Here is a 12,158-nt window from a genome sequence, read left to right on the forward strand (position 1 = left end):
AGCTTTCTTTCACGATATCTCTTGTGTTTAAGATTCTGAGTTTCTAATATTCACAATCCAAGGATTTTACTTAGATATACATAGTCCAAACAACCGATAACTCTTCTTTTGAACACCAAAGATGCTCCCATCTTCAGTCATGTCTTGTGATGCCTACGCTGCAAAGCTATCTCAAGTTTTATCTCAACAACTTCCTTGAGGATCTCTAGCTAGAATTTCTCAGTGATGCTTCAATCCGCTTGAGTTCTTTAGCTACTTGGATCACCTTTGGTCTGTATTCATCTCTCTCCTCACAGCATCTCAAAGCAAGCACCACACACGCTTCCACTTGCAACCTTTGACCACTTGTAATATCTTTCATCAACATTGGATCTATTACTTCATCGAGTTTCCCATTCTCACATAACCCTCTCACATAGCTAAGAATACCTTGGAGATCTCCATCAGAAATAGTGATGATAGCCGGTTTACCAGTAAGAATAACCAGAAAACAGATTCCAAAGCTGTAGACATCGGTATATTCAGTCACAAAACTCGTCTTATGATATAATGGATCGAGGTACCCAAATGTTCCAAGAACCCATTCAGCTTCTATTCTTGATTTTCCTTCAGGGAGAGATATTGAGAAGGATAAATCAGACAACTTTGCGGTCCAGTTCTTGTCCAAGAAAACGTGCATTGGTTTTACATCTCTATGTATGATGATCTTTGGGAATGCCATGTGAAGATAACTCACAGCATTTGCAATCTCTTTCCCAATCTTCAACCGTACACTCCACGGCAACAAATATTCTTCACCATTAACCATAATACCTCCACGCTGATTCAAAGCTCCATATTCTGCGAATTCAAACACAAGAACCGGAAAAGGAAACTCGAGACAACATCCTAATAGTTGAAGAAAGTTGCTGTGATTGCTCATCCGAGCAGACAAGACAATGTCGTTGTAAACCTCTTTAACTCTATGTCGTTTTCCTGTAATTTCATCCTCGGAGAATCTCTTGATCATGTAAGATCTATCTTCGATTTGACCTCTATACCACTTATAGTATACATCTTGCGAGACAAAACAACTAGAATCGAAATTGTTGGTAGCTTTCAATATCTGCTCAGGAGAAAAACTGCGAATAGGAATGGATTTACCGTTACAATCAGCGACAAGTTCTGTTAAGAAGATGCTTCCGTTATCCAAGAACCACCTCTTCGTCTTGTCCTTTTCCTTCCTTGTCCGAGACCCAGACCCAGATTTCAGATACTGCTTCTTCATCAGTTCGTTTATCAAATTACTAATTCTTTGGGGACAAAAATGATTGTTTCCCCTCAGAAAGTATTAACCTTTTGTTGGTGAGATGAATAAAGAGGACACCTTTCTTACTTAAAAAGCAGCTTCTGAAAGTCGAAAGTCTATTCTTGCCAATCCTAAACGAGACTGTTAAGAATTTTTAGCTGAGAAACGAAGAAGTAATTCGTGAACTATAGAATGTATTGGGTCAAGTGTATAAATAAAGCCCAACCAAAAGATCATAAGGTGGCAACAACACGCCAAACCAAAAAGTTTTTTACGAGAGACTGATGGATAACAATTTGTTCGGGAGTGATGAGTCCATGTCAAAAGCGTCAATGGTTGGAATTTGTTTCCTTTCTTCAAATCGGGAAGAGCTATTCATCATCTTGTATGCACGCAGATATTAAGTCTTTCTTGTTCAAAGAGGAAAACTGTAACAATTGTATTTGTTAAATGAAATCAATTGTGAAGAAGTTGAAGCAGAGTCTGAGATCTGGATCGTCAGAGAAAAGGAAGGAAAAGGAAAAAGACATTCAGGAAGAAAGGTGTTTCTTGGAAAACGGAAGCATCTTCTTGAAAGAACTTATTGCTGATTGTAACGGTAAATCCATTCCTATACGTAGCTTTTCTTCTGATCAGATCTTGAAAGCTACAAGTAACTTCGGTTCCAGTTGTTTTGTAACCGCAGAGGGGTTCTACGTGTGGTACAAAGGTATCATAGAAGATAGATCTTACATGATCAAGAAATTCTCCGAGTATAAAGTTACTCATTACAGAGTAGCAGAGGTTTACAACGAGATTGTTTTGTCTGCTCGGATGAGCAACCACAACAACTTTCTTAAACTAGTAGGATTCTGTCTTGAGTTTTGTCTTCCGGTTCTTGTGTTTGAATATGCAGAGCATGGAGTTTTGAATCACAGAGGAGGTGTTATGGTTAACGGTGAGGAATATATATTGCCTTTGAGTTTAAGGTTGAAGATTGGAAAGGAGATTGCAAATGCTGTGACTTATCTTCACATGGCGTTCCCCAAGATCCTCATACATAGACACATTAATCCAAGGAATGTTTTTTTGGACAAGAGTTGGACCGCAAAGTTGTCTGATTTCTCCATCTCCATAAACATCCCTGAGGGAAAATCAAGGATAGAAGTTGAATGCGTTCAGGGAACAATCGGGTACCTCGATCCAGTATATTATACCACGAAAATGGTGACGGAATATACCGATGTGTACAGCTTTGGAGTCTTCTTGATGGTTATTCTCACTGGTAAACCAGCTCTTGCATCCACTAGCTCTGATGGGGACTACAAACATATTGCTGGCTATGTGAAAGGCTTTCATGAGAATGGGCAGCTCGATGGAATAATAGATTCAAAGGTGATGAAAGACATTACAAGTGCTCAAAAAGTGCTTGTGGAAGCGTGTGTGGTGTTAGGGCTGAGATGTTGTGAGCTGAGAGATGAAAACAGACCGAAGATGATCCAAATAGCTAAAGAACTCAAGCAGATTGAGGCATTATTTTGGAGATCCTAGCATGAGCAACCATAGCAACTTTCTCAAGCTCTTTGGATGTTGCTGGAGTTCCTTTTGTGGTTCTTGTGTTTCAAGTCATAATCCATCGAGGAGCTATTAAAGTTAACAGGGAGGAAGCTTTATTTCCGTGGAGTGCGCGGTTGAAGATTGGAAAAGAGATTGCAAATGCATTGACTTATCTTCGCATGACGTTTCCTAAGATCCGCCCAAATTGTTGGGGTTGAAAAGGATCCTACCTGTTACAATTAATTCATTGTTTTCCACGGCAATAATGAATAGCAAATTGCTTCTTCTTTTTTTATTATTATGCAAATGCAACTTGTTGTCACGTTGAAAGATACCTTTTCTTACATGTCTTTTCCTCTGCTTTGCATTGGCAATGAAAAGTTAAGGATTAACAGAGAAAATATCCTGTTTGTGTCCTGATTAAAGACATGAAGGGTTTCTTTAAAATGAAGAGTGAGACAAGGAAACAATCAGACAAGAATGGGAGCTTATTACTGGAAGAGCTGATCGCATCGTCGGATGGTAAATACAATCCAATCCGAATGTTTTCGTCTGATCAAATTCTTAAAGCAACAAACAATTTCGACGCAGATCATATCATAGCAAAAGATAGATTCATATGGTACAAGGGTACTATCGAAGAACGGAGAGTGCTTGTCAAGAAATGGGAAGGAGATCATGTCCTTTCCCCTGACAATGTTTACCGCGATATCTCGATTTTATCTATGATGAGCAGCCACAAAAACGTTTTGAAGCTCTTGGGTTGCTGTGTAGAGTTTCATAATCCGGTAATGGTGTGTGAGTATGCAGAGAAAGGACCTTTACAAGTCGTGGACAAGGAAGGTTTTCCATTACCTTGGAGTACACGGTTGAAGATCGAGAAGGATATTGCGAGTGCCATAACTTTTCTTCACACCGCGTTTCCTCAGGTCATAATTAATAGGGAAATTAACCCTCGAAACATATTCTTAGACGAGAATGGGACCGCAAAGCTTTCCTCGTTCTGTTTGTGCATATCGATCCCGAAAGGAGAATCATGCGTTTTTGATGATGAAGCAGAAGTTTATGGGATATCCGTTGACCCTGATTACTATGGAACAGGTCTAGTGTCGGAAAAGTTTGATGTCTATAGCTTTGGAGTTACAATGCTATTTCTTTTGGCTGGAGAACTTGGAGTCCAATGGTTAGCTGCTATGATTGGGGAGTTTGGATTCCCATTTCCTGTCTCGGTTGGAAAATTATCGGAACATTTCATCGACCTGATAGACCAGACCATCTGGAACAGTGATATTAAGGGTTTGGATGTGCAAGTGAAAGCATTTTTTGCACTTGCGTTAAGATGCGTTAGGTTCTGGCCTGGAAAAGACTTTCTTACGATGATCGATGTGGCCAGAGAGCTCAAGTTAATCGAAGGAATTGTCACCGCTTCGTCTAAATGCCTTTCTTTTATTGAATGGTCTTTCTCTGTTTTCAGATTTTCTTTACATTTCGGTTTGAGAATGTAACACGATTCCTAAATTTCAGTTTGGCCCCAACCAACGATATATGTGTCATGAGTCCTTTAAGATGACAGCATGAGATGAAACATGTTCACTTCTTTGTCAGTTTTTAAAAACAGACATAAGATTAGACCTGACAGAGAGAGAAATGTAGGATAAGCTTGGCTAAGTCGGCATGAAGTGATGTACATTAGAAAGTTCATAAGTTCTGCCCACTTGGGTAGAACAAGTAGGACACGGTAGTAAAGTATTAAACCTGAGGTTGACGATGCTGTTATGTAACAGACTAATCTATAGGCTGTTAAACATATGTGAAAGGTTTAACTGAGAATGGGAAGCTCAGTGAAGTAATATGTCCTATGATGATGCAAGACATGAAAAGTGCTCAAAAAGTGCATGTGGAAGCGTGTGTGGTGTTGGCGCTGAGATGCTGCGAGCTGAAAGATGAAAACAGACCAAAGATGATCCAAATATAAAGAACTCAAGCAGATTGAGACATTATTTTGGAAATCCTAACACGAACAACCATAGTAACTTTCTCAAGCTATTTGGATGTTGCTATTAAAGTTAACAGGGAGGAAGCTTTATTGCCGAGGAGTGCGCATTGACGCATTGACTTATCTTCGCATGACGTTTCCTAAGATCATCATACATAGAGATGTTAATCCAGTGAGGATTATCTTGGATAAGAACTGGAACGCAATGCTTTCCAATTTATCGTTTTCCATCTCTCTCCCTGAAAGAAAAACAAGAAGAATTGAAACTGAAAGAGTAATGGGAACAGTAGGGTACCTGGATCCATCATATATTGCCACGATGTGTACAGCTTTTGAGACATCATTGAAAGATTCTAGCTAAAGACTTCTTATCTGTTCTTGGACTGTGAAGTCAAAAGTTTTAATAAATTTCTTTCTGAAGCGTGGAACTCAATTTCGTACATATAGCAATAACTCAGAGAAGCTCAGAGAAACATATGACCTTCTATGAGTCTAGCGTGTTTTTCTATATATGCTTGCACTATATAATGACTGAAAAGAAACATTTTCTACATGAATCTGTGCATCTATGTTTCCCATTTTTTGGATTCTTAAAGCAATTTCCTGTTAAATAGAAGTGGTTATTGTTTCCATGATAGGTTATGTCTATGATTATACCTAACTTGCAGGAAAACTCAGCTGGAAGCAGTAGATGTAAATCATCTTTGTAACTTCTGGAACTAATAATGCAGAAATAGCTTTGCAGTTTCATTATGACGCCATTAGGCCCAAACTGAAATCTAGCTATCTAAGCTCATGTTACATATCAACAAAAATACTAGAGAAATCTGAAAAACAGAGAAAGACCATATATAAGCAAAGGCTTTTAGACAACTCTACACAAAGTAGACTTTGTTTGGGTCGGACATAGAGGCTTTCAAAGTCTTTCTAACCCCTTAAACTCTTTGGCATCCTTCAGGTCCATAATCCGCTTGAGTTCCAAACTTTCAGAACTAATAAATTTGAAACTTGGCTATACAGTCTGAGAGTAGAGATGATCACTAGCTAGGATCTCAAAACATGATGTTCTATCCGCTTGAGTTCTTTAGCTACCTGAATCATCTTCGTTCTGTCTTCAACCCTCTCCTCGCAGAATCTCAGTGCAAGTAAAACACATGCTTCCACCTGCAATCTTTGAGCACTTGTCATGTCTTGCATCATCATAGGACATATTACTTCACTGAGCTTCCCATACTCAGATAAACCTTTCACATATGCAAGAATACCTACTCGATATCCGTCAGGTCCAGTGAAGTAAACCGATCTGCCAGTCATAACAACCATCAAAAGGACTCCAAAGCTGTACACATCAGTATATTCTGTCACAATTCTAGTTGCAAAGTATAATGGATCAAGGTAACCATATGTGCCCAGCACGTCTTCCGCTTCTATCTGTGATTTCCCTCGTCCAGCGATATTGAAAAAGATAAATCAGACAACTTTGCAGTCCAGTTCTTGTCCAAGAAAACGTGCATTGGCTTCACATCTCTAAATATAATGATCTTAGGGAAAGCCATGTGAAGATAAGCCAAGGCATTTGCAATCTCCTTCCCAATCTTCAACCTCAAACTCAAAGGCAATAAAGATTCCTCCCCGTTAACGGTAACACCTCCTCGATGATTCAAAACTCCACGTTCAGCAAATTCAAACACAAGAACCGGAAAAGGGAAATCAAGACAACATCCTAATAATTGAAGAAAGTTGCTGTGGTTGCTCATCCGAGCAGACAAGACAATGTCTTTATAAACCTCTCCTACTCTGTAATCTGTGACTTTATACTCAGAGAATCTCTTGATCATGTAAGATCTATCTTCGATAACACCTTTGTACCATATGTAGAACCCTTCTTCAGTGACAAAACAACTGGAATCGAAATTCTTGGTGGCTTTACGAATCTGGGAAGAGGTAAAGCTACGTATAGGAATGGATTTACCATTACAATCAGCGATGAGCTCTTTTAAGAAGATACTTCCGTTCTCCAAAAACCATCTTTCCTTCTTCATGCTTTTTTCCGTCTTTTTCACGGACCCAGATCTCAGATTTTGTTTCAACTTCTTCACTATCGATTCCATTTATAAAAAAAAAGTGAAATTAGTGGGCGAAAATGTTCAAGTTTTCCCCAAAAATAAAAAATATCTGATTTTTTTCTGACCGAAAAGGTGCTTCTGAAAATCCAATCTTTAAACTTTCTGGGTGCAAACAAGACAGTACCTTTTCCCGGTTTGAAGACAAAAGACGGAACCCATCGTTGAAAATTCCACAGAACGAAATGAGAGACTCGACCTTCTGGAACAGTGAGAGTGAGGTTCGGCGATGACTTGGTCTTGGTCAAAGAGAATGACTTGTCTGTACTGTTGTGGTTAATTGGTTTTTCTGATTCAATTTTGAGGTTGGTTTCATCAGAGGATTGTGAACAGCTGATTTCCGGTTTGATGATGAACCGGAATTGAAGAGCAGAGGATTCTTTTCATGAGAGATGGTCTTCTGTTCTTAAAGAACGGTCTTTTATAACGTTTTCTTCTTCTCTGTACTGTTCATTACTCTTGTAAGTTGTAAAAGTTGAGAGAGATACTCCATTGTCAGAGCTAGATCTTGTATCTGTAATCTCGTCCGTATTCTAGTGAATTTCCGGATTTATTTCGGCTGATTGATCTTGCTGAACTGAGTAAACAAACTCTTTGTGTGCTCTGTTCTTACTTTCCTTTCATATTTCTTTTGAGCTGAATCAAGTTGTTCTTCAGAGAGATTGAGAGTTTGTGAGATTGTATTTGTTGTGAATTGAACTCAAATCGCAACATTGTCAACATTGTATAGTGTCTAACACTAAAAGTCTATCCTTGAAAAAATGTATTTCTCTGTTTTCAAATCTCTCTAGTATGTAAACATTATCCATTGCAAAATGCTTTTGCAATCTTTACATGTTATATTGTTATGTTAAGCAGTTGCCTCCTTGTCAAGAACACAAGAACAATGTAGTGTTGAATCTGAGGAATTTAGTCTTCAAATAATTCCTAATTAAACTGAAGCTTTACCCAAAAAAAGTAATGCAATAAGAAATCCAATGTTTACAGAAACTTATTATGAGCATAATCTCAATCTTGAATTTGAATTTCCTTGTCTACTTGCCCGTACTTGACCCATCTTCCAGTGTCTCAGGCTTTAACAATCCAGATGTAGCATCTAGTCACTGTTCTATTCGCTCAATCCGCTTGAGTTCTTTAGCTACTTGGATCATCTTTGGTCTGTCTTCATCTCTTTCTTCGCAGCATCTCAAAGCCAGCACCACACACGCTTCCACCTGCAATCTTTGGCCACTTGTGATGTCTTTTGCCATCATTGGATCGATAACTTCATCGAGCTTCCCATTCTTATATAAGCCTTTCACATAGCCAGCAATAAGTATGTTATTCCCCTCAAATCTAGCGGGGTCAAAAGCTGGTTTACCAGTGATAAAAACAAACAAACATGCTCCAAAGCTGTACACATCTGAATATTCCGTCACAAAACCGGTGGTAAAATAGAATGGGTCGCTGTACCCATTTGTTCCTCGATATTTAACTTCTATTCTTGATTTTCCCTCAGGGATCATTATGGAGAGCAAGAAATCAGACAGCTTTGCGGTCCAATTCTTGTCTAAGAAAATATTTGTTGCCTTAATGTTTCTATGTATAATGATCTTAGGGAATGCCATGTGAAGATAAGTCACGGCATCTGCAATCTCCTTTCCAATCTTCAACCGTACATTCCACGGCAATATATATTCCTCCCCGTTAACCAGAATACGTCCTTCCTCTAACATAACTCCATGTTCTGCATTTTCAAACACAAAAACAGGAAAACTGAACTCGAAACAGCATCCAAATAGTTTCAGAAAGTTGCTGTGATTACTCATCCGAGCAGACAAGACAATGTCTTTGTAAGCCTCTCCAACCTGAAATTCTTGTTCTAAAAATCTATCCTCGTGGAATCTCTTGATTAAGTAGGATTTATCTTCGATGTTTCCTCTGAACCACTCGAAGATTGCGTCATCACAGACAAAACAACTTGAATCGAAATTGTTGGTGGCTTTCAAGATCTGCTCAGGAGAAAAGCTGCGAATAGGAATGGACTTACCATTACAATCAGCTATTAGCTCTTTTAAGAAGATGCCTCCGTTCTCCAAGAACCACCTTTCTTCTTGAATGTCTTTTTCCTTCCTTTTCTCGGACGATCCTGATCTCAGATTCCGCTTCACCTGCTTCAACATCGATTTCATTTAACAAATAACAAAACTCTGGACAAAGAGGTTCACAGTTTTCTTCCAAAACCAAGAAAGACTTAAAGGTGCTTCTGAAAAAAATCAATTTATTTTTCTGAAAGCATACAAAGACGCGTACAGTTTTACAAATTTCAACCATTGGTTACATTTGGGTCCCATTTTTTGACACTTGACATACTCATCACCAATCCTTCTCCACAGAAAATTTCAATACATGATTGCTGCATTTTAACAAACTTTTCATTTAAGACTAACAATCGTTCACATTGTGATTATTTATTAATAAAACAAGCATTGTCATAATTTGTTCACTAGATACTGATTACAATACGTCAATAACCTCTTCACGTTCTTGGAATTTGCCTCAAGTTTTTCTCCCAAGAGTTTATGCATATTTCAGGAACCAAAACGGATCTATATAGTCTTGTTTACCTCGGACCAGCAGGTGTATCATCTAGTGATCTCTCTATCCGTTTAAGCTCCTTGGCAACATCGATCATCTTCGGTCTCTTCTCCACACTCTTCTCGCAGCATCTGAACGTTAGGTCAACAAACTTGTCCACCTGACATCTTTTAGCCTCCACAATATCTCTCACTCCAACCTTGAATATGGTCTCGATAAACTCGCCTTTCTCTTGTAAGCCTCTTACATAGGTACGGATATCAATGAAGCGCATATCAGATCGAGGAGCCATACTATGTCTTGCAATCAGAAGAACCATCATAAAGATTCCAAAGCTATATACATCAACATACTCCGTGACGATATTTGTATGAAGATACGAAGGATCCAAGTATCCGGGCCATCCCATCACTTGATCTTCCATTTGGGATTTCCCCTCCGGAAGAGTTAGAGCAAGTGAGAAATCTGACAGCTTAGCTGTCCAATTTTCGTCCAAGAAAACATTCATGGGAGTTACATTTCTATGTACAATGATCCTGGGGTGTGAAGATAAGTAACCGCATTGGCGATCTCCTTTGCCACCTTCAGTCTTACATCCCAAGGCAAGAACTCTGAATCCTTCGAACCAATACCTCCTTGGTGGCCTAGAGCTCCGTTTTCTGCGTGTTCAAACACCAGTACCGGGAAGGGGAACTCGAGACAGCATCCTAAGAGCTTGAGGAAATTACTATGATTGGTAACACGAGCAGATATGACAATGTCGTTGTAAACAGCTCCAATTCCATCTCCATCTCCTCTGACTTTCTCCTCAGGAAACATCTTGATCATGTAAGATCTATCTTCGATGCTACCTGTGAACCAGGTGTAGTAAAGGTCACTCGTGACATAGCGGCTTGGATCAAAGCCATTTGTGGCCTTGAGGATCTGGTCAGAGGAAAAGCTTTGGATAGGATTTGTTTTACCGTTGCATCCAGCAATGAGCTCTTTGAGAAATGTGCTTCCGTTGTCTAAGAACCACTGCTTCCTCCTCTCTTTCCCCTTGTTTCTCCAGAACTTCATGATTTTCTTCAGATCAATAAAGAATTGCTTTTGGAGTCTTAAAATGTTGATGGTAGTCAAAGTTGCCTCCTCGTGGAGACTAAACAGTATAATAATGTTGAATCTGAAGCCACTTAAGTTTCAGAAAGTCAACTTTTCAGTCAACAAGTTTGAAACCCACTCTTTTGCACATGTAGTCTGAATGATCAACACGGAACTTTCATAAGGCTTCAGCTTTGTAGCCTAATCCTGATAAACAATTTCAATAAGACACATTTCAAGCAAATTCTCGAAACTACTAGGATCCAATCGTTCGCTAAGAATTACTCCATACTCCTTAGTTCGAGAACGAGCTTCTCCGAAAACCACAATCATCCTACATGTTCTGCCTAATTCCAAAACCTAAAGATATATTGCTTTACTCTCTAAACTCTTTCCAAATCAAAATGAAGTTTCACCCTAAAATCGTATAACTATTAAAAATAAGAAATCCAGGTGACCATTCTCAGACCCATTTTCCAGCATCTCAGGCTTTAAAAATCGAGTAATCCTTCTATTAGCTTAATCTCTTTTGCCACCAAGATCATCTTTGGCCTGTCTTCATTCCTCTTCTCGCAGCATCTCAGTGCCAGCTCAAGAAACATTTTCATCTGAATAGGCCTCATATCGTTCAAATCATCCCCAAATTCAACACTTTCTCCTCTCTCCTGCATATCCTTCACATAATCAAGAATATTACAATGAACCCCACTTGTTCCAGCAAAAACAGCTGGTCTTCCTAACAGAAGAACCAACATAAAGATTCCAAAGCTGAACACATCTGTATACTCTGTCACTAAACCAGTGAAGTAGTAAACTGGATCCATGTATCCAAAAGTTCCCATCACCTCATCTTCAATCCAAGACTTACCCTCAGGGAGTGATACTGAAAACGTGAAATCAGTCAGCTTAGCCGTCCAATTCTTATCCAAGAAAACATTCGTCGGCTTGATATCTCTATGTATAATAATCCTAGAGAAAGCTGTGTGAAGATAAGTCACAGCAATCGCAACCTCATTGGCAATCTTCAATCGAACATTCCAAGGCAACAATGGCCCATCCTCGCAACCAAAACCTCCTCGCTCATTCAAAACTCCCTTCTCTGGGAATTCAAACACTATAACCGGAAGAGGAAATTCGAGAGAACAACCCAGAAGTTTGAGAAAACTACTTTGATTGCTTACTCGAGTAGATAAGACAATGTCGTTGTAAACCTCTCTCACTTCATCTTTCGTAAACTCTGACTCTGTGAATTTCTTAATCGCGTAAGGTCTTCCTTCGATGACGCCCTTGTACCAGGTGAAGAGTCTATGACGAGAGAGGTTAAACTTGAGATCGAAACTCTCCGTGGCCTTGAGGATTTGATCGGAAGAGAAGAAACGGATAGAGTTTGAGATACCGTTAGAATCAGCGATGAGCTCCTGAAGAAAAGTGCTTCCATTGTTGAAGAACCATTCTCTACGCTTGTCCTCTATATCCTTCTTCCTTCTCCAAGAAGATCTCATCGTCGATTATAGCTCCTCAAACAGAAAAAGTTCTTACCTTTATAAAAGTTTGACCG

At 39.2% G+C, this 12,158-nt stretch overlaps 7 protein-coding genes and 1 pseudogene across 9 annotated transcripts; 2 read left to right on the plus strand and 6 right to left on the minus strand.

Annotated features, from left to right (window-relative positions):
• Positions 1-49: 49 nt before the first annotated feature.
• Positions 50-1,381, minus strand: LOC9312502 (non-functional pseudokinase ZED1). The gene has a single exon (XM_002878122.2). It carries the CDS (start codon positions 1,265-1,267, stop codon positions 206-208), a length of 1,062 nt encoding a protein of 353 aa, XP_002878168.1. The 5' UTR covers positions 1,268-1,381; the 3' UTR covers positions 50-205.
• A 133-nt stretch (positions 1,382-1,514) lies between these two features.
• LOC9314237 (non-functional pseudokinase ZED1) lies at positions 1,515-3,118 on the plus strand. 2 transcript variants are annotated; one of them, XM_021025700.1, is made up of 2 exons: positions 1,515-1,886; positions 1,974-3,118. In XM_021025700.1, exons 1-2 carry the CDS (start codon positions 1,739-1,741, stop codon positions 2,816-2,818), a joined length of 993 nt encoding a protein of 330 aa, XP_020881359.1. In that variant the 5' UTR covers positions 1,515-1,738; the 3' UTR covers positions 2,819-3,118. The 2 variants fall into 2 exon arrangements, with proteins under 2 accessions (XP_020881359.1, XP_002876434.1); XM_002876388.2 differs by having other exon boundaries at positions 1,515-3,118.
• A 61-nt stretch (positions 3,119-3,179) lies between these two features.
• On the plus strand, positions 3,180-4,329 carry LOC110228562 (non-functional pseudokinase ZED1). Its single transcript, XM_021026246.1, has one exon. The coding sequence runs from the start codon at positions 3,253-3,255 to the stop codon at positions 4,327-4,329; it is 1,077 nt and encodes a 358-aa protein (XP_020881905.1). The 5' UTR covers positions 3,180-3,252.
• Positions 4,330-5,508: 1,179 nt separating this feature from the next.
• Positions 5,509-7,151, minus strand: LOC9312503 (annotated as a pseudogene). The gene has a single exon (XR_002331946.1). The product of XR_002331946.1 is annotated as a non-functional pseudokinase ZED1 (transcript).
• A 583-nt stretch (positions 7,152-7,734) lies between these two features.
• Positions 7,735-9,196, minus strand: LOC110228377 (non-functional pseudokinase ZED1-like). Its single transcript, XM_021025701.1, has one exon. It carries the CDS (start codon positions 9,112-9,114, stop codon positions 8,044-8,046), a length of 1,071 nt encoding a protein of 356 aa, XP_020881360.1. The 5' UTR covers positions 9,115-9,196; the 3' UTR covers positions 7,735-8,043.
• A 143-nt stretch (positions 9,197-9,339) lies between these two features.
• LOC9314238 (non-functional pseudokinase ZED1) lies at positions 9,340-10,597 on the minus strand. The gene is made up of 2 exons (XM_021025707.1): positions 10,483-10,597; positions 9,340-10,371 (listed from the first exon to the last, which is right to left on the minus strand). Exons 1-2 carry the CDS (start codon positions 10,577-10,579, stop codon positions 10,034-10,036), a joined length of 435 nt encoding a protein of 144 aa, XP_020881366.1. The 5' UTR covers positions 10,580-10,597; the 3' UTR covers positions 9,340-10,033.
• Positions 9,340-12,117, minus strand: LOC110228378 (non-functional pseudokinase ZED1-like). The gene has a single exon (XM_021025704.1). It carries the CDS (start codon positions 12,100-12,102, stop codon positions 11,092-11,094), a length of 1,011 nt encoding a protein of 336 aa, XP_020881363.1. The 5' UTR covers positions 12,103-12,117; the 3' UTR covers positions 9,340-11,091.
• Positions 9,546-10,028, minus strand: LOC110228563 (non-functional pseudokinase ZED1-like). Its single transcript, XM_021026247.1, has one exon. It carries the CDS (start codon positions 10,026-10,028, stop codon positions 9,546-9,548), a length of 483 nt encoding a protein of 160 aa, XP_020881906.1.
• Positions 12,118-12,158: the final 41 nt, after the last annotated feature.

The sequence above is a fragment of the Arabidopsis lyrata genome (assembly GCF_000004255.2).
Source record: "Arabidopsis lyrata subsp. lyrata unplaced genomic scaffold ARALYscaffold_5, whole genome shotgun sequence".
Lineage (NCBI taxonomy): Eukaryota > Viridiplantae > Streptophyta > Magnoliopsida > Brassicales > Brassicaceae > Arabidopsis > Arabidopsis lyrata.

Bases quoted from the DNA above. Each gene is read 5' to 3' on its own strand.
- LOC9312502 (XM_002878122.2), bottom strand. From the start codon at position 1,267: ATGAAGAAGCAGTATCTGAAATCTGGGTCTGGGTCTCGGACAAGGAAG.
- LOC110228377 (XM_021025701.1), bottom strand. From the start codon at position 9,114: ATGAAATCGATGTTGAAGCAGGTGAAGCGGAATCTGAGATCAGGATCG.
- LOC110228378 (XM_021025704.1), bottom strand. From the start codon at position 12,102: ATGAGATCTTCTTGGAGAAGGAAGAAGGATATAGAGGACAAGCGTAGA.
- LOC110228562 (XM_021026246.1), top strand. From the start codon at position 3,253: ATGAAGGGTTTCTTTAAAATGAAGAGTGAGACAAGGAAACAATCAGAC.
- LOC110228563 (XM_021026247.1), bottom strand. From the start codon at position 10,028: ATGAATGTTTTCTTGGACGAAAATTGGACAGCTAAGCTGTCAGATTTC.
- LOC9314238 (XM_021025707.1), bottom strand. From the start codon at position 10,579: ATGAAGTTCTGGAGAAACAAGGGGAAAGAGAGGAGGAAGCAGTGGTTC. The intron at 10,372-10,482 runs GTAAAACAAATC...CCTGGTTCACAG, and splicing joins GCTCATTGCTGGATGCAACG to GTAGCATCGAAGATAGATCT.
- LOC9314237 (XM_002876388.2), top strand. From the start codon at position 1,739: ATGAAATCAATTGTGAAGAAGTTGAAGCAGAGTCTGAGATCTGGATCG.